At 45.9% G+C, this 26,444-nt stretch overlaps 1 protein-coding gene across 3 annotated transcripts in view; it reads right to left on the reverse strand.

The window, feature by feature from the left end:
* Positions 1-5,594: 5,594 nt before the first annotated feature.
* The window catches only part of CDH24 (cadherin 24), a 104,673-nt gene continuing 83,823 nt past the window's right edge, over positions 5,595-26,444 (reverse strand). For all 3 annotated transcript variants that reach the window (XM_073671110.1, XM_073671108.1, XM_073671109.1), the window contains exons 8-12: positions 24,959-25,095; positions 21,723-21,844; positions 7,894-8,002; positions 7,534-7,782; positions 5,595-7,058 (exon numbers count right to left, since the gene is read on the reverse strand). In XM_073671110.1, coding sequence (XP_073527211.1) covers positions 6,541-7,058; positions 7,534-7,782; positions 7,894-8,002; positions 21,723-21,844; positions 24,959-25,095 — 1,135 coding nt within the window. In that variant the 3' untranslated portion in view covers positions 5,595-6,540. The remainder of the gene's footprint in view (positions 7,059-7,533; positions 7,783-7,893; positions 8,003-21,722; positions 21,845-24,958; positions 25,096-26,444) is intronic.

The raw sequence follows: 26,444 nt of genomic DNA on the forward strand, positions 1-26,444 counted from the left end.
CATCACCCAAGAAGGATCACAGGCTTATGGCGGTGAGCAGTACATTTGTCCACAATAATTTGCTTATAAAGGTCTTAATAAAAGGACTTGTAAAGACTGCTGCATGAATGAATAAAGCATAACTGATGGGTTTTACCCCTGCCAGTCACTTTAGCTGAACTACTTTGCATCGTTGTTGACCTGCTTTCCTTCAGTATTGACTTCTTTGATATAGGACTTTACATTTTTCTAAGAAATTCTGGAGGAATGAAGTTTTCTTCTAGTCCCTGATTACCACTTTAATGCAAATACTAATAATTTATTTATGACAAGTTCCCTTTAAAATATTCTTGTTCTTAAAATGAATGCAATGTGAATTGACTATAATATATGATCTGTAATGTTGTTTATACTGATCTCATACTGTCCATTCTGTATATTCCCATGATGCTCTGCCACCAATAAAATGAATGATTTACTTTTGTTTATAGTGTAAAATTAATGATCATTTAGTATTCATACGGTATACTAATATTACCATAGCCAATCATCGTTACGTTATATACGTCTTATCATACCTATGTTTTGAAGTCACAGGAAAACCAATTAATGTGTTAGAAAAAAAAGGAGTAGCTTTTATGTGAAAATCCAATAGACTCATAATTTCACTTTCCCACAATCTTATAGAAACACACAGAACTAACTAGCAGCTTAAGTCTCAACTCAGTATTCCACCCACACATTTATCAGTCCCAATAGCATATGTCCTGTCCAGGAGTAATAAAGGAGGGAGAGGAGAGGTAGGTAGTGCAGGGAGGGATGCGGCACTGGAAAACTGAGAGTGGAGTTTTATTCTTACCTAGACAGATTTTACAAATGTTGGGTGGGATGTGGCTAAGTAAAGTCATAAGATGCGTCTAATTTCATAAAAATGCACAACATTCGAAATACTATAAGATGGCATAAGAGAGAAGGATGTCCGACATGCTTATTTAGCTATACAATTACCTGGAGATCATAGTGTTCTTAAGTTGCTGGGATGGAAAAGATTATTTCTTCAAAACTTCCCACTGTAATTAATGAGGGTGTGTCTTATAGTCCAAATGTAGCTTACCGGGAGGAGGGGGCGGCGGCAGCAGAGCGGGGTCACAGCAGGCAGGGTCGTTGCTGCAGGAAGCCGGCGGCAGCAGGAGTGGGGTGATGCTGTGGGTCCTGGGCAGGAGGAGAGGGTGTCCCGGCGGTACGAAACAGGAGCATTGATCTCCCGGCGATGGGCTTCAAGAAAATGTTGGCGGTGCAGGCAAGGGCGGAGTCCCCGCTCTACACATTGATCTCCCAGTGATGGGCTTCAGGAAAATGGCTGGCGGTGGCGGCACTTGCGCAGATTGAGATCTCGGCTCTTCACTGAAGTCTACAGCCGGGACACTCCCTCCTCCCAGGCCAGGGTCCGCAGCATCGCCCCACTCCTGCCGCCGCGGCTTCCCTGCCTCCTGTGACCCCACTCCACTGCCGCACTCCCTCCAGGTAAGCTACATTCGGACTATAAGACTAACCCTATTTTCCTCCCAAATTTGGAGGGTTATGGGGGAGTGCGTTTTATAGTCCGCAAAATACGGTACATTTCCTGATCAGAAACAAAAAGCCAGTAAGTAGGAAACATTTTTCATTTAGCTGTTATTCCAGTACTTTTCACTATTGGAGCATGATCATTAAAAGGTAAAGACACTGCACAATAGCTGTACTCAGTGACATACTCAGAAGACAGAGGCCCCATAGTAGAGATCAGACTGGATCAATTATGGTCCTGGGTTCTGCCACCCAGGACAGATGGGTCTAGTGTTTGCTTCTCGTTCCAACCCATTTTCATGACCCATTATGATAATGGTAAGAATACAATTCATCTGGAAAGAACAGTCATGCATCGGTTATCACCACCTAATAGCAAGGGGGAGGTCGCTGAAGTAGGTCTGTACACTAACAATCACAGTTTCTTTACAAACTATATATTCTAAAATTGAGAGACGTCGCAAAAGTCAAATTTTCTGTCAAAGCTGAGAATGGGGGGGTGTCAAAAGTGGGATAACCTGCAATCTGCTAATTTTCATTGGACCTTTGAACAAAAAAGATTGCATGAAGGCAGCCCTTTTAAAAGATTGCTTTAGACAGTCCCTAAATTCACATCACTAATAATGGTAATTTGATGACCAACATATAGTGTCCATGATTTGTAACAATTGTTTGTTACCTATGATGTGATTAGCAGTCTGTAAAGGCCCCGTCACACTTAGCGACGCTACAGCGATCCCGACAATGATACGACCTGTCAGGGATCGTTGCTGTGTCGCTATGTGATCGCTGGTGAGCTGTCAAACAGGCAGGCTCACCAGCGATCAGGGGAGCAGCGACATCGTGGAAAGAATCTTTCCACGATGTCCTGCTCCTGGTTACCAGCCTGCTGAAGCAGGAGCAGGCTGGTAACCATGATAAACAGCGGGTTACTAGGGGCACACGCGCACCTAGTAACCCACTGTTTATCATGGTTACGAGCCTGCTACGGTGAGCGGGAAGTTACCGCTCAAGCCCCCGTCTCACATAGCGAGATCGCTAGCGAGATCGCTGCTGAGTCAAGGTTTTCGTGACGCAACAGCGACCTCACCAGCGATGTCGCTATGTATGACACTTTTCAGCGATCAGGCCCCTGCTGTGAGGTCGCTGCAGAATGTTCTGGACCATTTTTTGGTCTTTGCCCTCCCGCTGGTCAGCACACATCGCTGTGTGTGACCAGCGATCAGGCTGGTAACCATGATAAACAGCGGGTTACTAGGGGCACACGCGCACTTAGTAACCCGCTGTTTATCATGGTTACCACTCTGCTATGGTGAGCGGTAACCTCCCGCTCACCATAGCAGGCTCGTAACCATGATAAACAGCGGGTTACTAGGAACACGTGTGCCCCTAGTAACCCGCTGTTTATCATGGTTACCACTCTGTTATGGTGAGCGGTAACCTCCCGCTCGCCGTAGCAGGCTCGTAACCATGATAAACAGCGGGTTACTAGGTGTGCGTGTGCCCCTAGTAACCCGCTGTTTATCATGGTTACCAGCCTGCTCCTGCTTCAGCAGGCTGGTAACCAGGAGCAGGACATCGTGGAAAGATTCTTTCCACGATGTCACTGCTCCCCTGATCGCTGGTGAGCCTGCCTGTTTGACAGCTCACCAGCGATCACATAGTGACGCAGCAACGATCCCTGACAGGTCGTATCGTTGTCGGGATCGCTGTAGCGTCGCTAAGTGTGACGGGGCCTTCACCATAGCAGTGGTAACCATGATAAACAGCGGGTTACTAAGTGCGCTTGTGCCCCTAGTAACCCGCTGTTTATCATGGTTACCAGCCTGATCGCTGGTCCCGCTGGTCACACACAGCGATGTGTGCTGACCAGCGGGAGGGCAAAGACCAAAAAATGGTCCAGGACATTCTGCAGCGATCAGCGACCTCACAGCAGGGGCCTGATCGCTGCAAAGTGTCATACATAGCGACATCGCTGGTGAGGTCGCTGTTGCGTCACCAAAACCTTGACTCAGCAGCGATCTCGCTAGCGATCTCGCTATGTGAGACGGGGGCTTAATGCATGAAGAATCTCCCAATGAGATGCTTAACATACAATGTCTACCTCCTGGGACCTTTGGCTACTGATTGTATTCTGCTGGGATCAGGATTAAAGATGCCTAGTGGTCTTTCTCAACCCTTGCTATCCTTTGGGTCATCAAGGGTCTCTCCATACCTTTATTAAGTAAGAATGCCATAAAGAGGACCTCCCACATTCTGGGAAACTTCATGTAGTAAAGTATGTAGACAGCATGATCCTGAGCCCAGTAATTGTCTATAGCAGTCAATGCTACAGCATGTACTCAAAGGCCAAAGAGGCAGCGCTGGAGCGTGGTAAGATGAATATTGCTAAGATTGTTATTTTTTCATCATCCTTAACCTGATGAATAAAACAAATTATCCCAGACAACCTCTTTAAGGAAAGTGAGCCTTTAAAGAGTCTTGTCACATGACTTCAGATATAAAAAACTAGAATCTCCAATTGTGTATAGCTGTTTGGGGTTCTTGCGGCTCATCAGTGTAAAGGAAGAGATTGGTTGGCTGGCTAAAGTTTTTCTTTAAGGAAATAGCTAAGGTTGATATTGACTTTCAACAAGTGCAACTAGAGACCCTATTCTCTTTGAAGGGTCCATTTGCATACTTTATTTCCCAGAGAGCATTACATAAACTTGGCATTTTACTTATGAAGAAGACATTACCTTAAATTGCAGTTGGCCAGATACTCATTTGGAAAGCAGCTATTCTTCTTGACCCTCACTTCCCATAAGGAGAAAGCATGTGTTCTCAATGGGGAGTGTGGAAGTAAGCTGTGACTGTAGCTTGTTTTCTGTGAGAACCAAAGGATTGGCCATGTTGAACTCCAACAAGTTGGACCCTTCTCAGTCAGGCAAGAGTTGGGATATCCCCATACACATAATATGGATGGCTGATCCCATTGAAATTGTCAGATTTAGACAGACATTATTTTAATGTGTATAGCCACCTATAGCTGGAAGCTAGATAACAGAAACAAGCGCTGAGGAGTCAGAGAGGACATGGCCAACAGTCCATAAACTGCTTTCTAGCAGTCTATAGTATGCATTACATGAATATAGATGGTTCTTTTAGGCTATTTACAATATATCTGAGAATTGCACATATTGAAATTTCTTAATAATATAGTCACCTCCAAAAGAGGTGAAACACTTTAAAAGTGTAGCTTTGGCTTTCACATTTTTTAATAACATCTTGAATATTTTAGTGCTTTGAGCTGATTGCAGCAGTGTATAAAATCTGCATTTTATGCCGGGAGATTATTATTGCTGTGATATTTCTTTTCCCTTTTTCTCTTTTTTAGATGCTGTAAAAAGAATAACTTTAGCAGTGAGATAAAATGTCTCCCGACAGTTTCTCCTCTAGCTCCATATTAATTACACATGCAGATTAATCATATTGGCATCTGTAGAGAAAAGATAAATGAATAATAGCTAGAGGTAGCCTTCCTGTATCCAGTACTGAAGACCCCAACCATCTTCCTTAATGCGTAAGTGCCATGCCATCTTTCCTGGTGTGGACCAGTGGGAGCGAGGAATCCCGGTGTAATCACTTACTGACTGATCTACCTGACGCGGCTGGGGAAGAGCCTGAGCATACTACCGGCACTGCTACCCAGCTCATGAAAACATAGGGACTCCCCAATGGATAATTACAATAAAAGTTTGCTTGGTAATAAAATGAATGTTAGTGATTTTAACTCCTTATCAGTCATGTGTAATGTGTATACACTTGTCTTTACATTTGTTGACCCTTAGGGTCGTTTGCATGCAATAGCTGCTGATTTTAGTGAGTAGTTTCCTTACAAAATTCCCAGGTTACTTAAAACCTTGCAGAACAAGAACAAACAGTCGTGGTCAGCAGTTTGCAGGGACTGTATCCACATACTTCTTACAGTAGAAAAAAAAAAACACTTTAATTCTCTTCCAGCGCTGAATAAAACACGTAATGCAATAGTTTTCGACAAAGCTTTAGCTTCGATTCTCTACAGATGCTTTTGAAGAAATCTCTAATAATTCTTTGTTCTTGCTATCAAAGATAGAGCACATACTCTTACTTTCGGAACGTAACACATCTAAAGACTTATGACTTATTCATCCAAGACAGCCTGGATTTACTGAAGATCATGTCAGACACTTTTATTTGATTTCTTTCACTGTAACTAAAGTGACAATGCATGAGGGAGCACAAACAACTGGTTCACACATGGAATGATTTAGGACTGAAATCAATTATGCCTCGGTGAATATTGTCTTGGTAAAGTCGACTTTTTCGAGCTCAATATCATAAGCAATTCGGCAATGTAAACTCCGAGAATACAAAACTTTACGTGCACATTCACGCAGTAGGCCAGCCACTTTGTGTGCTGAGCCAATATTTATTACAATGCAGCCTATCCAGTCACAGGAAACGAATGACATCTGGTGTAAAAAGAAAGAATTAATAGTCTAAATAAATGAACCAGAGACGTATTTGCAGCTATGAACACAAACATATTCACAGTGTTGGTAAAACAGACACGCATAGGCTTTGCACTCTCACAGACAGTATTATACGCCCTGACATAACACTTTGCGCAGTTAAGCTTTTTATTTTGAAAATAAAATGTCTGCTTTTCCACAAATGGCACGTCTGACTGTGTCGGAGACACCCGCAGCAAGCGGTGGGAAGACTGGAATTGAATGCAATTCTGTAAACACAATACCTCTAGGAACTTTTAATGTCTGCATGACTCTCATGCCAGAACCAAGGGGGACTCTGGTAGCAAAACGGTTCATCCGTGGTTCCCTTTCGGTGAGTCTTTCTGGAGGGGAAAGGAATTCACTTGTGATATTCTAAGCCTCTTTGCTGACAGGAGAAAAATAATGATCATTCAGCAGGTCACTCACAAGAAAAAAGTAAACAATCATTTGGCAAAGAGTTTTAATCTTCTGTAGTAGAGTTTCTTCTTTTTGCTCCATAGATTTCTGCTAGTGTCCTGAAATGGGGCCCCCATTCCCATATGTCTTCACTGAGCAGTTCTTCCTCTCCTAGACCTCCAGAGCTGCTGGTCAAAGAGCTGAGTGACCCAGCTGAGGAACCTCCACCCTCAAAACCATAAACTTGGATGGAGTCATAAGGTGGTGCCACAGGGTCTCTTTCTGCTTCTTTCAACCGAAGTGCCAGAAATCGTTGCACGTCAACAGGGGCAGTTTGAGTTGATCGTGGCGCTGGTTGGTGAGGAACTCGAGGGAGAACATCCATTCGAGGTGGGTGGAAGAAGCCTCCAGTGAGACCAGTCTGCGGAGGCTGCAAAGCTGACATGTCAAAAGCCTGAGTGTCTTGCTCTCCACCACCTTCATCATCATAAGTTATGATATTCTCTCTTATATCTTCATCCTCACACAGAGACAGAGGCGATGGCTTGTGTCTTCGTTGCAAGTAAAACAGGGACACCAGGGCTGATGTGGAAGATGATGATGATAAGTAGAAGATGAATGATGTACAAAGCATAAAAAAATGATAGAGATGGATCAAGAAGATGTTCAGATTTTCAGTAAACGATAGACAAAAGAAAGAGGTGTGAAAAGATAGTGAAGAGAGAATAGAAGGATTATTATCATATATTATTATTATCAGTAAAGAGACATCAGGAACTTTATAAGTGACAGTTTTGGTAGTATTACAAGGTCAAGGAATTAATCCGATACATTGATATATAATAATCTGTGTGTTTGTATTCACACAACACTTTACAACTAGTGTCAGTACAGTTAATATGTAAAGTGAATGAAAAATCTCCTGTTTTTTTGACCTTATAAGGTGCAGAATGGGATGAAGAACATACATTAGAATTAGCTGAATATGTCTTTGAACAATATCTTACAAGCATTAAGTTGTTGCTAACAAAAAATGAAAAGACAACTGGATATTTACCCAGAAGGCTAAATGCACAAGCCAATATAGCCAGCAAAGCAGGAGTACTGAGTCCAGCAGCTGATCCTGTAGTTATATGACAGGTCAACACAGCCCCACCTGCCTCACAGTGACACAGAGAGACTGTCAGCGTGTCGGTACTGCTGAGAGGAGGATCCCCAGTGTCTTTAATCTCTATAGGCACTAGGAATATGTCTCTTTGTGACTTCCAAAATCCACTGTGTTTCACTAGAAGTGATGCACTTCCATCTGGAAATAAGACAGGAAATTAAGATAGTTTGTCCAGTAAATTGATGCACTTCTATTTTTTATCCATCGTCAATATGGGCTTTATGGAAAGATGGAAGAAAGTGACTACACCTTTGTTGTCTTGAAGAGTGAAGTTCCCATCTGATGCAGCACTAGGGCTTTGAATATGAAAAACGCCATTTTCAATGTCAGCATCTTTCACCCTGACTGTCTGAATGACCTGCAGAAACAAAACCATTAGCCAGATAAAATCCAAAAGAAACACCAGGACACATAAGTAAAATGACTCTAGGACCTCATAGTCAGTGCATGTGTAAGGGTATGTGCACACGATGCAGAAAATTTCTGCATCATTTCTGCATCTCCCTGGCAGAAAAAACGCATGCAGATTGTGCATGCGTTTTTCCTGCGGAATACATGCGGATTCACATGCGTTTCCACAGGCGTTTCCGCATGCGGGTTGACAAGCGCTTTCCAGGCGATTTTAGCATCACTTGGAAAGTGCTTGACAACTAGGTCACACTATATAAATCCATGCAACCGGCATGGATTTATGTAGTGTGACCCGAGAGAGTGGTAAAAATAAAAAATAAATGTATACTTTACCCTCTGATGGCCCGCGCTGTCCTGCTCACTCCGTTCTCATGGCTGCCGGCAACTTTGAATTGAAAGACCTGCCGACGTCAGCGTCACGTGACCCGTCACATGACTCTGACGTCAGCGCAGGTCCTTCAACTCACTGCAAAGTGCCGGGAACCAAGCAGGAGCGGTGCGCGGGCCGACAGAAGGTAAATATACATTTATTTTTTATTTTATTCTTTTTTTACAGCTTTTTTAATGGTACCTGGGTGTGGATGAGACTCTCCTCTCCTCCACACCCGGGTACCATCCGCACATTAGAACGCGCCAATTACGCAAGTACAGATGCAGTCTTGCGGAATTGGCGCGTTCTAATGCAAGTCAATAGCGGCGAAAACGCAGCGTTTCCGCAAAATTAATGGACATGCTGCGGATTTTTGAGCGCAGCATTTACGCTGCGGAAAAATCCGCATCATGGGCACAGCACATGCGGATTTCAATTGGGGAACATTGCTGCCCTTCTACCATGCGTTTTTAATGCGTTTCCGCGGCGTTTACGCAGCTGCAAAAACGCCGAGGAAACGCATTAAAAACGCATCGTGTGAACTCAGCCTAAAGGTCTATTTGAAATGCGCAGCATTAAACTACCACTACCTTGTGTTTGCTAACCAGCTGTTTAATAGCCTGTTTACACAAGCCGAGCCAGCTTCAGATGCAGCCTCAGGCTGAGTTCACACAATGCGTTTTTAATGCGTTTCCGCGGCGTTTTTGCAGCTGCGTAAATGTGGCACCCCAGGGGTCTGGTTACCACAGTAATAGAAATATTATGTCTGAGAGCAAGTGGGAGGTTTCTCTGGTCAGGAGCCCTAAGCATGCAACACTGCCCGCCCAGACCTGGGAGGGGAGGAATCTGCCCTTATAAACTGGGTCTGGGGCGGAATTAGGTCAGTCAGAGAGTCCCAGACAGAGACACAGTCTGGTCTGGAGGACAGCAGACACAGGGAAAGGAAGAACCAGGAGCTCTGTAGGAGCAGGAGTGAGAGCCAGGGGCTGGAAGCCAGATAGCTCGCCCTGGTTGGAGACACTAATACCGGACACGGAGTCCGAGGCTGTGGGGACATCCAGGTACAGCAGCAGAATCCAACCGGCAGGGGATTCCAGGTCCTCTGGCCATAGAATCCCGGAGGCACGGTCACAAGCAAGGGACCAGCACCGCCGTCGTGGAGCGGAGGCTAACAGAAGGCCCCAAGTCACCGGCCATACGGGTGAGCACCACACGGTATACTCAGGGACGTGGGCTACTTCTACCCGCATACAGCAAGGTAGCCAGAAAAGAGTGCAGATAGACGGGGAGGCCTACAACTCCACCTGGCCAGGGGAGATCCTGCTTGCTCACAGACTGACCAGGCCCCTACTGCTAACCAGTACTCCTGGGAGGGTCTGCCTTATAACACCAGTAAAGACCCTGAACTGCACTGACGGACTCTGAGTTATTCCTGCTGCGCTCGTGCACCATCACTCCCATCATCCACACTAACTGCCCTGAGGCTGTACTCCTCCCGTGGGGAGTCATCCCATTCTTAGCTGCACACATAACACCGGCCTCAGCGGTCTGCCTTGCAGCGGCGGTCCCCACTGACCGCAATCCACGGGTGGCGTAGTCGGACTATCATCATACCAATAACCCTGCCTCTGATTTGACCACCCTGGGCACGGACCGGGTCATAGCCACGGAGACTACAACCCCCAGCGATCCGGCTCCGGGTATTCCCTGCACAACACAGGCCCAGGGGGTGCGTCAACTTTGGCGTAGTCGGCAGGATTCAGACCAACCCGCCCCAACGGGTATTGCGTACCTGAAAAAAAAAATACTTTTGCACTTACCTGAGAGAAGTTTCCCGCCGTCCGGAGTCGTTTCCCGCCATCGGACGCCATCTTCGGTCGTTTCCCGCCATCTTCTGCCGTCTTCCCGCCATCCGCAGCCGCTTCCTGCCATCGGACGCCAGAGGGGCGTGGACGCTGAAAGCGCGCGAGATCCGAAGCTCCGCCCCACGCGCTGACGCTACGCAAGGTCCTGGAAGGGAGAGGGAGCGACGCTGACGTCACAGGAGCGCGACGCAAGGTCCTCGACCCCGACGATCGACTGCGGAGCCGCGGCCTACGGAAGAAGAGCATCGCAAGGTAGGCCACGGTCCACTAGGGGGGAAGGAGGATGTCGGACACCGAGGGGAGCTCCACCGCCACACCGGCCGCCAGCGCAACCGCTGCTGCGGTCATGCCATTCACCATGCCCTATATCCCGGGGGCAACCTGGCTACCCCAGTACTCAGGGCAGTCACATACCCTAAGTGACTTTAGGGAAAGACTGGATAGCCTCTTCCAGGTATACCCCCTCAAGGAAGAGCAAAAAGTGAGCATCCTGGTGGCCCAGTTAATCGGGGCAGCCCAAAGGGAGGTAAAGTCCTGGCCACCTAGGAAGAAGAGGACTGTCAGAGAAATACTAACCCGGCTGAAAGACACATTTGATACCCGCACCTCAGCCGAAATAAAGCTCAGATTTTACGGGTGCAAACAACGGGCACACGAAAGTATAAGAGACTATGCACTAAACCTACAAGAGGCCCTGAGAGCCATTAAGCAGGCAGACCCTGACAGCGTGGGAAATGAAGACAAGCTGTTGACCGAACAATTTATTGAGGGTCTACTGTGCAATGCCCACCGAACCCAGTTGCGGGCAATGGCCTTACAGGACCCTGACCTGGACTTTGCACAGTTCAAGGACAGAGCCATCCGGGTGCTCCGAGAACCGGCACCAGGTGGCGCTGTGACCCACAGGCGCCCTGCTATCACTTATCACCAGGACGCGGCGCCCTTGTCTGCAGGGCCTGTGGGAGTTGATGCGCAGGCTTTGAACAATAACCCGGCTACAGACCTGCACCTTCAGGTCCAAGAGCTGACTAAGAGCGTTGCCACGCTAACCAGAACTGTGCAGTCTTTACAGGTCTCTTCTCCAGGAAAGATCCAGCTGACATCCGGACCGGAGGACGTCCCGTGGTGCCGACTGAGGAGGACCCCACCGGCCAGAGGAAGACCCAGCGACAGAGACAACGAGGACGGACGACCCATCTGCCGCCGCTGCAATCAACCCGGACATATGGCGAGGTACTGTCATTTAAACGGGCACAACCTGGGGTAGAGGGCCAACCCCCAGGCATAAGATCATCAGGCCCATCGAACTGGCATGATAAATATGTAGGGGGACGTCCGGTCTTGCCTATGGTACTGGATGGCATTCGTATGAGTGCCCTACTAGACACTGGGTCACAGGTGACTACCATCCCGTACGTGCTCTTCAAGCGGTACTGGAATGACTCGGACATAACCCGCTACCCAGATGACGACCTGAGCATTATCGCCAGCAATGGTCAGCCCGTGCCACAGATAGGATTTAAAGAGGTGACCATCAAGGTCGGTAAAGTTGAACTGCCGGCACAAGGACTGATCATTGTGGACATTGACCGTCGCGAGAGTCACCCAAAGATAACCTTAGGTACTAACGTAATCGAAAACTGTCTTGCAGAGGTGATTCTTATTTTGCAACAGGTTGCCAAGAACGCCAGTTCCAGCCAGCAGCGTGTCCTCCAGAAAGAGATCCGGGCACTGATGAAACGGCAACAGGTGGAACTATCTGGTGGTGAGATAGGTAGCGTGAGAATGTGTGACCCATTCCCTATTGCCATGCCCCCGAAAAGTGAGATGATGATTTGGTGCCGGGCAGCTATTGGTCTAAGAGGTAGAGACTACCAAGCAATGGTAGAACCCGTCTACTCAGACAGTAGGCCCACCATTTTGACAGCACGGGGGGTGGTCGATGTACGCCATGGGAGGGTGCCCGTCCGCATCATAAATATCGGGGAGAGAGAAGTATACCTGCCCCGGTATGCCACGCTAGCCAAATTGTTCACCATCAACCAGAACTCTGTACAGGCCGTGGAACCCTTGCCTCCATCTCAACCAGAGGAATGTAACGGCTCTAAGAAACCAATGGAGGACTGGTGTCAGCAACTGCATTTGGGTACTGACTCCACTCCCTCACACCAAAAACAGGGAGTCTATCGGGTGGTTCAAGAGTACGAGAGAGTGTTTAGTAAACACCCGCTGGACTTCGGGCGAGTAAAGGGGGTAGAACATCACATCCCCACGGGAGACCATCCTCCCATAAAGGAGAGATACCGACCCGTACCCCCTGCACACTATCAACACGCCAAGGGAATGCTAAAAGACATGAAGGAGGCTGGGGTAATTAGGGACAGCTGTAGCCCCTGGGCAGCTCCACTAGTCCTAATGAAAAAGAAAGACAACACCATGAGAATGTGTGTAGACTACAGGAAGGTCAACCGTATCACACACAAAGATGCGTACCCGTTACCAAGGATAGAAGAGTCCTTAGCTGCATTAAAATCTGCAAACTTCTTCTCTACTTTGGATCTCACTAGCGGGTACTGGCAGGTTCCTGTAGCAGAGGCGGACCGAGAGAAGAAAGCATTCACCACCCCGATGAGACTCAGCGAATTTAACTGTATGCCGTTCGGGCTCTGCAACGCACCAGGAACCTTCCAACGGTTGATGGAATGCTGTCTGGGACACCGGAACTTCGAGACGGTCCTATTATACCTGGACGATGTCATCGTCTATTCCAAGACCTATGAGGACCATCTGGAACACCTGGCAGAAGTGTTTGAAGCCCTGGCAAACTATGGCCTAAAGGTAAAACCCTCAAAGTGTTATCTACTGAAGCCAAAGGTACAGTACCTGGGACACGTGGTGAGTGCTGACGGAGTAGCCCCCGACCCTGACAAGATCACCGTGATTAAGGACTGGCCAAGACCATCCAGCATAAAGGAAGTGCGGCAGTTCCTCGGGTTGGTAGGCTACTACCGAAGATTCATTCCCGGTTTTACCAAGAAGGCAGCTCCTATGCAGGACCTCCTGATAGGCCAGTCCAGGAAGGCCAAAAACCAGAAGCCACCCGTAAGATGGGAAAAGCTGGAAGAGGAGTCATTCCGCCAGCTGAAGATGGCCCTCACGGGGGATGAAATACTGGCGTACCCTGATTACAGCCAGCCCTTTATCCTCCACACGGACGCAAGCAACATCGGGCTGGGAGCCGTACTATCCCAGATCCAGCAGGGGAGAGAACGGGTAATTGCTTACGCCAGCCGAAAACTGCGACCCACGGAAAGAAACCCTGAGAATTACAGCTCGTTCAAGCTAGAGTTCCTGGCAGTGGTGTGGGCGGTAACCGAACGTTTTAAGCATTACCTGGCCTCTTCCAGGTTCACCGTGTACACGGACAACAACCCGTTGACACACCTGGACACTGCAAGACTGGGTGCCCTGGAGCAGAGATGGATGGCCCGCCTGTCCAATTATGAGTTCACGATCAAATACCGGGCAGGACGCTCCAATACCAACGCGGACGCCCTGTCCAGGATGCCAAACCTACCGGAAGAAGGGGAAGATCCAGTATTCCCACCGTGTGAGGGGCCAGCGATCCGCTACGTTCAACCCCTTACCCCACTACAACTGGGCGGAGACGCAAGACAGTGACCCCGCAGTCCGTCTGGTGAAGGAGATGCTGACCCAGGCTGACGCCCGCCTGGACCCAGACGCTTCGGAAGAGACCAAGCAACTGTGGATGGAAAAAAGCAGACTGTTTCTCTACAAGGAGAAGTTGTGCCGCAGAATGGTCAATTCCCGGACACATGAACTGATCTGGCAGGTTGTGGTACCGAGACGGGAAGAAGCTATGGTGCTGGAGGCCTATCACAATGGGGCAGGGCACTTCGGATTGAAGAAGCTGGAGTTCCTGCTGCATGAACGGTTCTACTGGATAGGCATGAGAGGAGCCATTGAGAGATGGTGTAGAGACTGTGGCCCGTGCAATCTAAGAAGGAGGGACCGTGCCAGCCAGAGGACTCCCCTGCAGCCCATCCTCACCAGGCAGCCGCTGGAACTGGTCGCTCTGGACCATGTTAAACTGGCTCCAAGCAGAAGCGGGAATGTCTACGCCCTAACCATCGTGGATCACTACTCCCGGGTCCTGGTGGTGGTCCCTGTCAAAGACTTAACGGCTCAGACAGCAGCCAGAGCCTTCCAGCTGCACTTCTGCCGCCCACACGGGTACCCGGACCAAGTGCTGACGGACCAAGGACCAGCCTTCGAAGCGGAGGTCTTCCAGGAGTTCTGCAACCTGTATGGCTGTAAGACGATAAGAACAACGCCCTATCACTCCCAAACCAATGGACTCTGCGAGAAGATGAACCAGGTGGTGATAGATCTGCTAAAAACATTGCCCCTGGAAGAACGCAGTCTGTGGCCTGAGAAACTGCCCGATCTGGTGGACCTGTATAACCACATCCCGGTAGGTTCCACCAACTGTACCCCGGCTTACCTAATGCGAGCAAGACCTGGTAAGCTGCCTGTTGACCTGGATATGGGAGTCCTGACACCCGAGGACACCTCGCCAGAGGCAGACTGGGATACAGAACGGCAGCAGCAGTACCGGAAAGTACAGGAGAGCGTCGAGCGAAGTCTCTGTCAATCAAGAGAAAGGCAGGAGAGGACTTATAACCAACATGCTCCCGCTGTTCCCCTGGTACCTGGAGAGCAGGTCTTGAAAAGAAAAAGGCGGCTCCATAAGTTGGACGACCAATGGGAAAAGGACCCGTACACCGTACTGCCCTCAAGCCACAATAATCCAAACGTGTACGTCATCAGCAAGGATGGAGGAGAGACCACGGCCACTGTCTCCAGAGACCACCTGAAAAAGTGCCCCGAGAAGCTGCAAAGCACGGATGAAGATCAGGAAGACCCTCAACCCGTAGAGGAAAAGGAGGAGATGATCAGCACCGTACTCGGAGACTTTCCCCGGTCCTGGACACAAGTAAACAATGCTATCGTGGTGCCCGTCCTCACCTTTCTCCAGCCAGCCCCTCAAGTGCCTACAGAAGGCCAGGTAGAGCTGGAAGAGCAGCCGGCCCGGGAGGCAGAAGAGTCCACACCAGTAGCGCAGGAGGATCAACCCTCTGCTAGTAGTGAGCCTGCCGTGCCCCTAGTGAGCCAAAGAGTACGCAGACAGCTTCCCAGCTTACCCATAACACCTCCTACACCCTGTAGTGCAGGACCAGTTAGTGAGCTCCGTAGGTCCACTAGAGTCACTAAAGGTCAGATGCCCGCTCGCTGGAGAATATAAAGTAATGCACTGTAAATTTACCTGTTTCTTGAAAATATTTATGCTTTTTGTTGTTGCCTGTTATTAATTATGTTTCTCAGTTACCCTGCAGATTTCTATGGACTAACAGGTTATGGACGCTGGATAACCGGAACAATTCTTGTAGATAGTTGCACATTGTGCCTCTTGCGAAGACGGCCGCGGAAGAGAAAATCTGTCTGGCGTGGCCTCCTTGCGGTCCAAAGTAGCTAGCTTCAGCCTTGCAGCCACGCCCAAGGCCAACGCAAGGGGTTTTCTTTGGACAGGTCCCCTACCTCGCTTAAAACTTCACCTTGGGTGATATGGACACCCGGTTACGGAAACGCCGTGACCACAAAATGTACTTTTTCATGTTGTCTTGTTATTGTTATACCCTGCATTTATGTTTCTTTAAAAATATGTTTAGTCCCGGAGTACTAAATTTTACTAGGGGGGAATGTGGCACCCCAGGGGTCTGGTTACCACAGTAATAGAAATATTATGTCTGAGAGCAAGTGGGAGGTTTCTCTGGTCAGGAGCCCTAAGCATGCAACACCGCCCGCCCAGACCTGGGAGGGGAGGAATCTGCCCTTATAAACTGGGTCTGGGGCGGGATTAGGTCAGTCAGAGAGTCCCAGACAGAGACACAGTCTGGTCTGGAGGACAGCAGACACAGGGAAAGGAAGAACCAGGAGCTCTGTAGGAGCAGGAGTGAGAGCCAGGGGCTGGAAGCCAGATAGCTCGCCCTGGCTGGAGACACTAATACCGGACACGGAGTCCGAGGCTGTGGGGACATCCAGGTCCAGCAGCAGAATCCAACCGGCAGGGGATTCCAGGTCCTCTGGCCATAGAAGCCCGGAGGCACGGTCACAAGCAAGGGACCAGCACCGCCGTCGTGGAGCGGAGGCTAACAGAAGGCCCCAAGTCACCGGCCATACGGGTGAGCACCACACGGTATACTCAGGGACGTGGGCTACTTCTACCCGCATACAGCAAGGCAGCCAGAAAAGAGTGCAGATAGACGGGGAGGCCTACAACTCCACCTGGCCAGGGGAGATCCTGCTTGCTCACAGACTGATCAGGCCCCTACTGCTAACCAGTACTCCCGGGAGGGTCTGCCTTATAACACCAGTAAAGACCCTGAACTGCACTGCACGGACTCTGAGTTATTCCTGCTGCACTCGTGCACCATCTCTCCCATCATCCACACTAACTGCCCTGAGGCTGTACTCCTCCCGTGGGGAGTCATCCCATTCTTAGCTGCACACATAACACCGGCCTCAGCGGTCTGCCTTGCAGCGGCGGTCCCCACTGACCGCAATCCACGGGTGGCGTAGTCGGACTATCATCATACCAATAACCCTGCCTCTGATTTGACCACCCTCGGCACGGACCAGGTCATCGCCACGGAGACTACAACCCCCAGCGATCCGGCTCCGGGTATTCCCTGCACAACACAGGCCCAGGGGGCGCGTCATAAACGCCGCGGAAACGCATTAAAAACGCATGGTAGAAGGGCAGCAATGTTCCCCAATTGAAATCCGCATGTGCTGTGCCCATGATGCGGATTTTTCCGCAGCGTAAATGCTGCGCTCAAAAATCCGCAGCATGTCCATTAATTTTGCGGAAACGCTGCGTTTTCGCCGCCATTGACTTGCATTAGAACGCGCCAATTCCGCAAGACTGCATCTGTACTTGCGTAATTGGCGCGTTCTAATGTGCGGATGGTACCCGGGTGTGGAGGAGAGGAGAGTCTCATCCACACCCAGGTACCATTAAAAAAGCTGTAAAAAAAGAATAAAATAAAAAATAAATGTATATTTACCTTCTGTCGGCCTGCGCACCTCTCCTGCTTGGTTCCCGGCACTTTGCAGTGAGTTGAAGGACCTGCGCTGACGTCAGAGTCATGTGACGGGTCACGTGATGCTGACGTCGGCAGGTCTTTCAATTCAAAGTTGCCGGCAGCCGGGAGAACGGAGTGAGCAGGACAGCGCGGGCCATCAGAGGGTAAAGTATACATTTATTTTTTATTTTTACCACTCTCTCGGGTCACACTATATAAATCCATGCCGGTTGCATGGATTTATATAGTGTGACCTAGTTGTCAAGCACTTTCCAGGTGATGCTAAAATCGCCTGGAAAGCGCTTGTCAATCCACATGCGGAAACGCATGTGAATCCGCATGTATTCCGCAGGAAAAACGCATGCAGAATCTGCATGCGTTTTTTCTGCCAGGGAGATACAGAAATGATGCAGAAATTTTCTGCTTCATTTCTGCATCGTGTGCACATACCCTAACAATTAGAACTAGATTGTTCAGTGGCCATAGGACGCCATTTACACTAGATGATGCGCAGCCGAGAACAAAAATCTTTTGCGCAAACCAAAAGGTCATTTCACCCAATGAACGAGTGTTTTGCTCGCTCGTCAGGTGATTGTCAGCCTGTTTACACTGCATGATTATCGCGAATTGAGCATTCATAGTGTTCCTAACGCTTGTTCACTATAATTGTGCAGTATAAATGCACCTTTAGACTCTACTATCTGTGACATAACCACATATGTAATGATAAAACATAATAAAAGTTATACTTTCATTTATTTGAACAATTAAATTATTATATATGGAAAATAAGGTGAGTGCCTTAAATACTTTGCATCTTATCTTGTATGTATCACGAGCTGCACTCACAATTCTTAAAGCTTCTTGTTGAAATCTGTTACATTCGGTTCATTTCTGCACAAAAGTTTTTCTAGTTCAATGTTATTTAAGAAAGAACATATCCTTGATCTTGAGATGAATGAATATTTTTGATACACATCTGCCTCGCCTCAGCATGCTTCTCCACCTTCCCTTATCACTGCTGCCCTCTGCTGTGCTCCACGGCAAGTTTTACAAGTGGCCCAGAGTGCTCTCATGACATCATCTGCCTAGGCCTATATAAGGTCCACTAAGACACACACGTGTCTTGGTATTAAAACTCTTAGTCCAGTTGGTTTTGCTGTGCACCTCTATCCGCTCCTGGCCTCCATCTGCCTGTGCTGTTTTGGACTTTCTTGCATCCTTTCTGCCTGTGGCCTACGGTGTTCCAAGTCCTCGCTCCACATGTGCCTTCCTGCTGTTGCATCAATGCCCAGGACCCATGTGCCCACCCGTACCTGGGGCTTAAAGGATCCACCTCACGAGGTGAGCCTGACAATCATGAAGCGTCTAACAATCTTTATAGGAAACATGTCATGTCCGCAATCACTATAAACCTGTGCATATAGGGTTAATCTGCAGGTTAATAGCATTACAAGGCTGTTTGGCCGCCATGCTAAAAGAGTGGCTACCGGCATAAAATGAACTTTAATCATCTCTGGAGCTGCTGTATTTCAGTCAGAAGTGTGCATGGAGTGGCTACAGTCACTGCTCAGTATACAGGGAGCGGTGGCTGTAAGCATGCCCTGGCACTTTGATTCATAGCTTGCTCTATAGCGCATCTACAGCTATGCACATTTTGTTGTGGTTGTGCCTGGTATTTTAGCTCATTCCCATTCATTTAAGTAGTTCTGAACTGCAAAGATGTGCAGTACCAAGCACGGCCACCACAAAATGTACGGCGCTGTGCTAGTAAAAAATAAAGAGGAGTTCTAAGGCTCTTTAAATCAGCTGATCTGTATGGGTGCCAAAAGTGGAAGTCCACTGATCTGATATTGATGGCCTATCTTAGTACATCAATATCAATGTCTCGGAAAAACTATTTAAGCTAATAACGATGAATGTGGTCATTGGTCTCTGACGTGATGTTTTGCTAGTATCATCTCAAGATGTGAAAGTGAATATGTAACTTGAAATTGTTGACTGTTCCCATATTTTATGATTCATAAAATTGCTTACCACCATGATTACTATAAATTATCAGTAAAAAGCAACATAATTAAGTAAAGTATTTTGGAATTGTTAAGAAGTAATTAAAACAAAACACACCACCAGTAAATTACTAGAATCCATTTTAGCGGGGTAACGCTAATGTTTTAGCAGCCTTTTTACGAATGCATAAAGATTTATATAGCAGAGCACTGCAAACCTAAAAACCAGGCTTTGTTTCAAAACTAGATTTATTTCCAGAGTCTTTGTGGTTCATCGGGGAACTCTAACTCTACATAATTTCTTCCAGGAACCTGGTTCCCCACCTGTTTTTCCTCGCGCTACAGCAAAACAGAACAGGAGGTGAGGGAATTACTAAGGAACAGGTGAGTTATTCCGTATAACAGAGCCAATGAGTAACGCGGCTTTGTACAACAGTTTGTAAGATGCAAATTGCTTTAATATTTCCATCTTTCCTGTGGACTGTCAGCACTCTTTTATAAATAGCTACTTTAAACTCAGGCTGACATACAACGGTGTGATGCTACAGAAAGTGCAATGGATTTATTGTGTAGGATGGGAACAAGAATGGGAAAATAAAGATTTTTCTAAATTATAAGACTAAATTAGGATCCAGTTACTGATTCCTATATTTAGTATGCAATAACTAGTTACTATATAACAAACTAGAAGTATCTTGCACATGCTTTTGGCTGATAGCAATTGCAGACTGCACCCGTTAAACATCACAGAAAAGGAGTATTGGAGGCAACACAGTGGAGGAGCTGTGCCAAATCACACAGAGAGGAGGAAGTGGCACAGATTTCAGCTCCTCAGACATTCACTTTGGGTGTCTATGTAATTGGCAAAATGAAAACCCACTAAATTAACTCCTTGTAGAACTTGTAAATGCCAGAAAATACCTTAAATTGAAAGCATGATTAAAGGGAATCTGTCATAATGTTTTTGCTACCTCATCTGAGAGCAGCATAATGTAGGACAAGAGACCCTGATTCCAACGATGTATCACTTAGTTTACTGGGTACAGCAGTTGTGACACAATCAGAGCTTTTAGATGCAGCAAAGCTCAGAAAGCTAACCCCGCCCACACCAGGCGCTCTATGTACATTGTATAGTGAGAGTAAGCTGTTTATCACAGGAGGAGGCAGAGTCAGACAACCTGGCACAAGGGAGCTAGTCTGTGCAGTGATAATGTCCTGGTGATAAAACATTCACTCTATAGAAACAACAGCACACAGCCTAACAAGTGAGATATAGATGAAACCAGTGTCTCAGGCGCTACCTCATGCTGCCATCAGACAACACAGCAAAAACCTGCTGACAGATTCCCTTTAATGCCTCATTCGCACATCCTTGTGTCTGCTGACTCAAACTTTATAGCCTCATACATGCCTATCAGGCTGTCAAGTTCAGATCAGGAGACCCGAGGACACTCCATTCAGCATGGTCTGTACATAGACCCTAACAGACATGTGAATGCGGCATTGGGATTGTGTCACGGACCTTCCTGCTAATACTTCACAAAAAAAATACGTCTTTATATGTCAGGGTATTGTAAGGTATAGTCTAAACTTGCAAATTCTTGTAAATTAAATTAGAATATTCACTCAAAATCAGGCTACTCTGCTCTACTCTATTCCATCAGGCTCCGTCTCAAATACTCTAAATTATTACTCAAAATTACAATGTTTAGGACATAACTACTTTGAATCTTTTTGATCTTTAAGTATTTGTGCCATTATATTGTTATATATGTTATTTTTATATTAAAGGGGTTGTCTGGCCTTTGGGGTATAAGTTTGCAGTCACTCTATGTGACTGCAGACTTGTGAATCCTCACATTGTGTGCACTTGCGCTGTGAGGATCCTCCATGGCGGGAGCAAGCGGTCATGTAACTGCAAGTATGCAATTTGCAAACTTCCAGCCCCATTTCAACTAGACGTGTCCGGATTCTCTCAATACACTTGCATTGTGAGAGGCCACGCATCTTTAGTCGGCATGTCACCGCATAGAGTGACTACAGACTTGTACTCCAAGGCCAGACAACCCCTTTAACTTTTATGTTCTTTATACAGAACTAAAGAGGACAAAGGAAAAATTAATTACAAATGATCAGTTGCAATTTTCTAATAAAAAGAAAAATTTCAAACAAACACCACAGTAAAGTATTACCCATTGTCACAGTTTACAAACACTATAAAATACAGTTCTTTATTTTCCATAAAAGAGAAACGCACCTGTCCAGCTTGTGCATTGTCACACACGTGTGGCTTATAAATCTCGGCCAGGGTTGGGGGATTGTCATTTAAATCTATAACCTCGATCATAACTCCAACTTGTGACACCTGGGAGGGGCTGTCTGAAACAAAAACACAACACAGAGACACAACAAAAGAAAAAAAAAACAAAAACACAACACCGAGACAAAAGAAAATATACAAAACAAATACATAAAACATATGTAAAAACATGATACAGAAGTACACGAAAAGAGCACAAAAAGTGAATTAGTAAAAATACGCATTGAAGTACAAAATTCTTTGAAGTTCCCATAATAGGCGATAACAGAAATTTCAATTTAATTGCAACACTACTTCTTTGCTTCTCCTTAAATACTGTATGTGCATATATATATATATATATATATATATATATATATATACGTATAATATACGCACACATATGCCAATATACATATATATACAACTCTGGCAAAAATTAAGAGACCACTGCAGTTTTCTAAAAATCCCCATCTCTACATGTCTGACAGCCATTCCATTCCAGTGTCAGTTGAATTCCAACCAAAGTCCACCTCATTCTACTTAATATGCTTCTGATTAGATGATCACCTGAACCAAATCTTATGTAACGAGGGAAAGTATAAAAAACACTGCTGTGGTCTTCACAATCCTCTTGCAATAGGACAAGCTGGATGGCAAAACAAGTGCTAGGAATAGCCCAAAAGTAATTTGAATGAAAAAATAACTTTTAACCATGTCAAAGGAGCTGAAAAGAAAAGTCTTGAGTGAGGAAAAGAAGGGCTCAATTCTGGCTTTACTAGCAGAGGGACACAGTGAGTGTCATGTTGCCTCCATCCTTAATATTTCGAAGATGGCAGTCCATTACAACAAGGTCAAGCAGCAGACATTGGGGTCAACAAAGCTACAGACCGGCAGAGGGCGAAAGCGACTAGTCACTGACTGGGATGACCGTCATCTTATTCGAATGTCACTCAACAGCCACAGGATGAAATCAAGTGACCTACAAAAGTAATGGCAAATGACAGCTGGGGTGAAGTGCATGGCAAGAACAGTTCATAACAGGCTCCTAGAGGCCTAAAGTCATGTAAAGCTAGAAAAATACCTTTCATCAATGAGAAGCAAATGAGAGCCAGGCTGAAGTTTGCCAAAGACCATAAGGATTGGACCTTAGAGGACTGGAGTAAGGTAATCTTCTCTGATGAGTCTAATTTTCAGCTATGCCCAACACTTGGTCGCTTAATGGTAAGACGGAGACCTGGAGAGGCATACAAGCCACAGTGTCTTGCACTCACTGTGAAATTTGGTGGAGGATCGGTGATGATCTGGGGATGCTTCAGCAAGGCTGGAATTGAGCAGGTTAATCTTTGCAAAGGACGTATGAATCAAGCCGCATACAAGGTTATCCTTGAAAAAAACTTGCTTCCTTCTGCTCAGGCAATGTTTCCCAACTCTAAAGACTGTTTTTTTCCAGTAGGACAATGCCCCATGCCACACAGCTAGGTCAATCAATGTGTGGATGAAGGAGCACCACATCAAGGCCCTGTCATGGCCAGCCCAATCTCCAGACCTGAACCCCATTGAAAACCTCTGGAATGTAATCAAGAGGAAGATGGATAATCACAAGCCATCAAACAAAGAAGAACTGCTTAAATTTTTGTGCCAGGAATGGCATAAGGTCACCCAAAAGCAGTGTGAAAGACTGGTGGAAAGCATGCCAAGAGGCATGAAAGCTGTGATTAAAAATCATGGTTAGTCCACCAAATATTGATTTCTGAACTCTTCCTGAGTTAAAAACATGAGTATTGTTGTTTCTAAATGAATAAGAACTTGCTTTCTTTGCATTATTTGAGGTCTGAAAGCACTGTTTCTTTTTTATTATTTTGATGATGTCTCATTTGCTGCAAATAAATACAAATTTTTTAGCTTTGAATTTCGGAGACATGTTGTTAGTAGTTTATAGAATAAAACAACACTGTACATTTTACTCAAAAATATACCTATAAAGAGAAAAATCAGAGAAAATGAAAATTTTGCAGTGGTCTCTTAATTTTTGCCAGAGCTGTATATATATATATATATATATACACACACATATGCATACATACACACACACATACCCAAACAGAGCAGTTTAATGCCAATTTTCAGACAATCTGGTTTTAAATGGGAACTAGCCCTTTCAATGACAGTTAACTGGAAGGAAAAACCAGTGTAAAAGTCATGAGAGCATTATGAAAAGCAAGCAGGCATCCTCATCAACATCTATTAACCAAGTTTATAGGTTTGTAGTACACTGCACCAATGTTTCTTATCGCTCCCCACCAATGTAATTCGAAATCCTCTTAAGCCCAATATTATTTACATGCTCTATTACTCTAGAGCAGGGGTGCACAACCTTTTCTGGTCCAAGGGCCACATTTTCATATTGAACAACTTCCAAGGGACGCAGTAAAACTTAAAGGGCTATTACCTTTTGAGAGGTTTTCTGGTATATTAAATGTATATGCCATAACTGTCTAAGAAATGCAGGTTCCATGACCAGCACTCCCACATATCTACAGAAAGGGGGTGCTCTCCATTGAAAACTATGGTTATTGAAGCAACTGGTTGTATTTCACAATTCCCTTAAATAGAATAGTTAGAGCTGCACACCTATGCAGCCACCGATGTTTGGACTGCTATACCGGGGTAATGGAATCCTAGTCTCTTGATGCTCAGCGGTCCCAGATATGGTCACCCAGGGCTTTATTCGTGCTTGCCAATCCCTGCTCCTGAGTACTGTGTTACTCTTCTTCCCTCAGATATGGAAAATACTGTATATAGGAGGTTAAGGGTTGCACAACATTGCATGGTGGAATGTTGCCAATGGGCCACAGGTTGTGCACCCTTTCTCTAAAGTATGTCTCTACTGAGATGCCCAACTCTTTTGATTCAAAATGTCCAATTCTGGAGATGTTGGTGACCACAAACTCTGCACGTCGGGGTGGCTATTTGGTCCAACATTTTGATACTACAACTGGACTGTTTCTTGATTAACTCAGTGTAGTTCATCAACATCTACCATAACAGCGTCATTATGTCATTCGTTGGGTGCAGACTGTGCCATGTGGGTCTACTAATCTACAATGTACATTCCTGAGATGTAATGTCTCCCCCTTATTCGTAAAACAAAGTTGTTAGCTGCTCTATGACACACTGAGGATCCCTCTCACCGGTCTCACGAGCTGTTACAGTGATGCTGTGCTCTTTCTTGATTTCTCTGTCCAAAAAGACACTTGTTCGGAGGGTCCCATCCTCTGGATTTATAGTGAACAGTTCTTCAGGGTTAGAAAGTGTCTCAATGGCGTAACTGATTTGAAAAAAATATGGTGAAAACACAAAAACTGTTTTAGATCAGAGTAACAATAAATGATAACAGTCTAATGTATTTTCTTTGCTTTCATTTTCCATCTTCTATGCATTAGGTTTCAGCCCTAAGTGATTGAGGTGCTACATAAACAAGTTGACTATTGATCATTTGATTTGAACAGGCAGGAGTCAATAGTTCAGAATACTATATTGTATGTGTCAGGGTCATCAAAAGTGGAAACTCATAATGAACCCTTAAAAAACTAATTTTATTAGATATGCATTAAAGTCAACTGTGTAACACAACAACAGACAAGAATTGTATATAAAAAAGCAGTGGGAGAGTGACCATGGGCCCTGTGGTATGAATGTAGTAGCACCTGGAGGCACCACAGTCCCTAAGTATGATATCCTATATCCTATACAATATTACTACCTTGCCGCAGAGGTTGGCACCCTAAAGGGTAAGCGATAACTGGCACACCCACCTGTCTCTGCCACTACATTATGCTGCTCTCAGATTACATAGCAAAAACTTGCTGACATATTCCCTTTAAATCTAGGGGTGTGAAAAGTGTATTTACAACTAACTGAAGCTATTAATTAAGGGTTCTCTTGTGAATAGTGAACTAGCAGATATAAAAATAGTTTTACCCTATAGCAGTTATACAACTAAAAATGTAATACTGGGGAATGTAAAATACACATATTTACTAAGGTGCGCCCTGCTCACTATAACAGCCGTTCCCCCCATTCCTCCGCACTGTGCCAAAGTAAAGAGAAGTCTACATTGACCGAAGGTCAAGCAGCTCTCTATTCAAACTCCATTGGGCAGAAGGAAACAACCCTAACTTTTCATGTACCCCACTGCTCACTTTTGAGCTTTGTTGAATTATCCTATTCACATTAAAAGCCAGCGGATTCAATCACAGATTCCAGCTTTATTGTACTGCTGTAGACCCAGACAAAGCAGACATAAAGAAAAAGCTGTGAACACATCCCTCGTGGTCTGTGGGGAGGGGCTGTTCGCCATCCCATCATGGAGAAGGCATTAGTCAATGGACACTATTCTGTCCATTGACTCCAATTTATTACAGTTACCTATAAACACATCAGCCCCGCTGCACTGTCTATACAGACAATACAAGATGGAAGTGTCAACCACCAATTTTACTTTCTACAGGGAAGATTAAAAATAAATAGTTACAATACTTTAAGAAAAAAACCAACACTCTATATCTCTTCTACTAGCTAAATGAATGAATCTAAAAGTAAATAAATTGACATTACTTGTAAGTTATATGTCTACCTTTAGTTACATGCCCAGAATATCAATCATACTATTTATGT

This window comes from Phyllobates terribilis, unplaced genomic scaffold (genome assembly GCF_046119375.1).
Source record: "Phyllobates terribilis strain yellow unplaced genomic scaffold, ASM4611937v1 Scaffold_1__5_contigs__length_1240528914, whole genome shotgun sequence".
Taxonomy (NCBI): Eukaryota; Metazoa; Chordata; class Amphibia; order Anura; family Dendrobatidae; genus Phyllobates; species Phyllobates terribilis.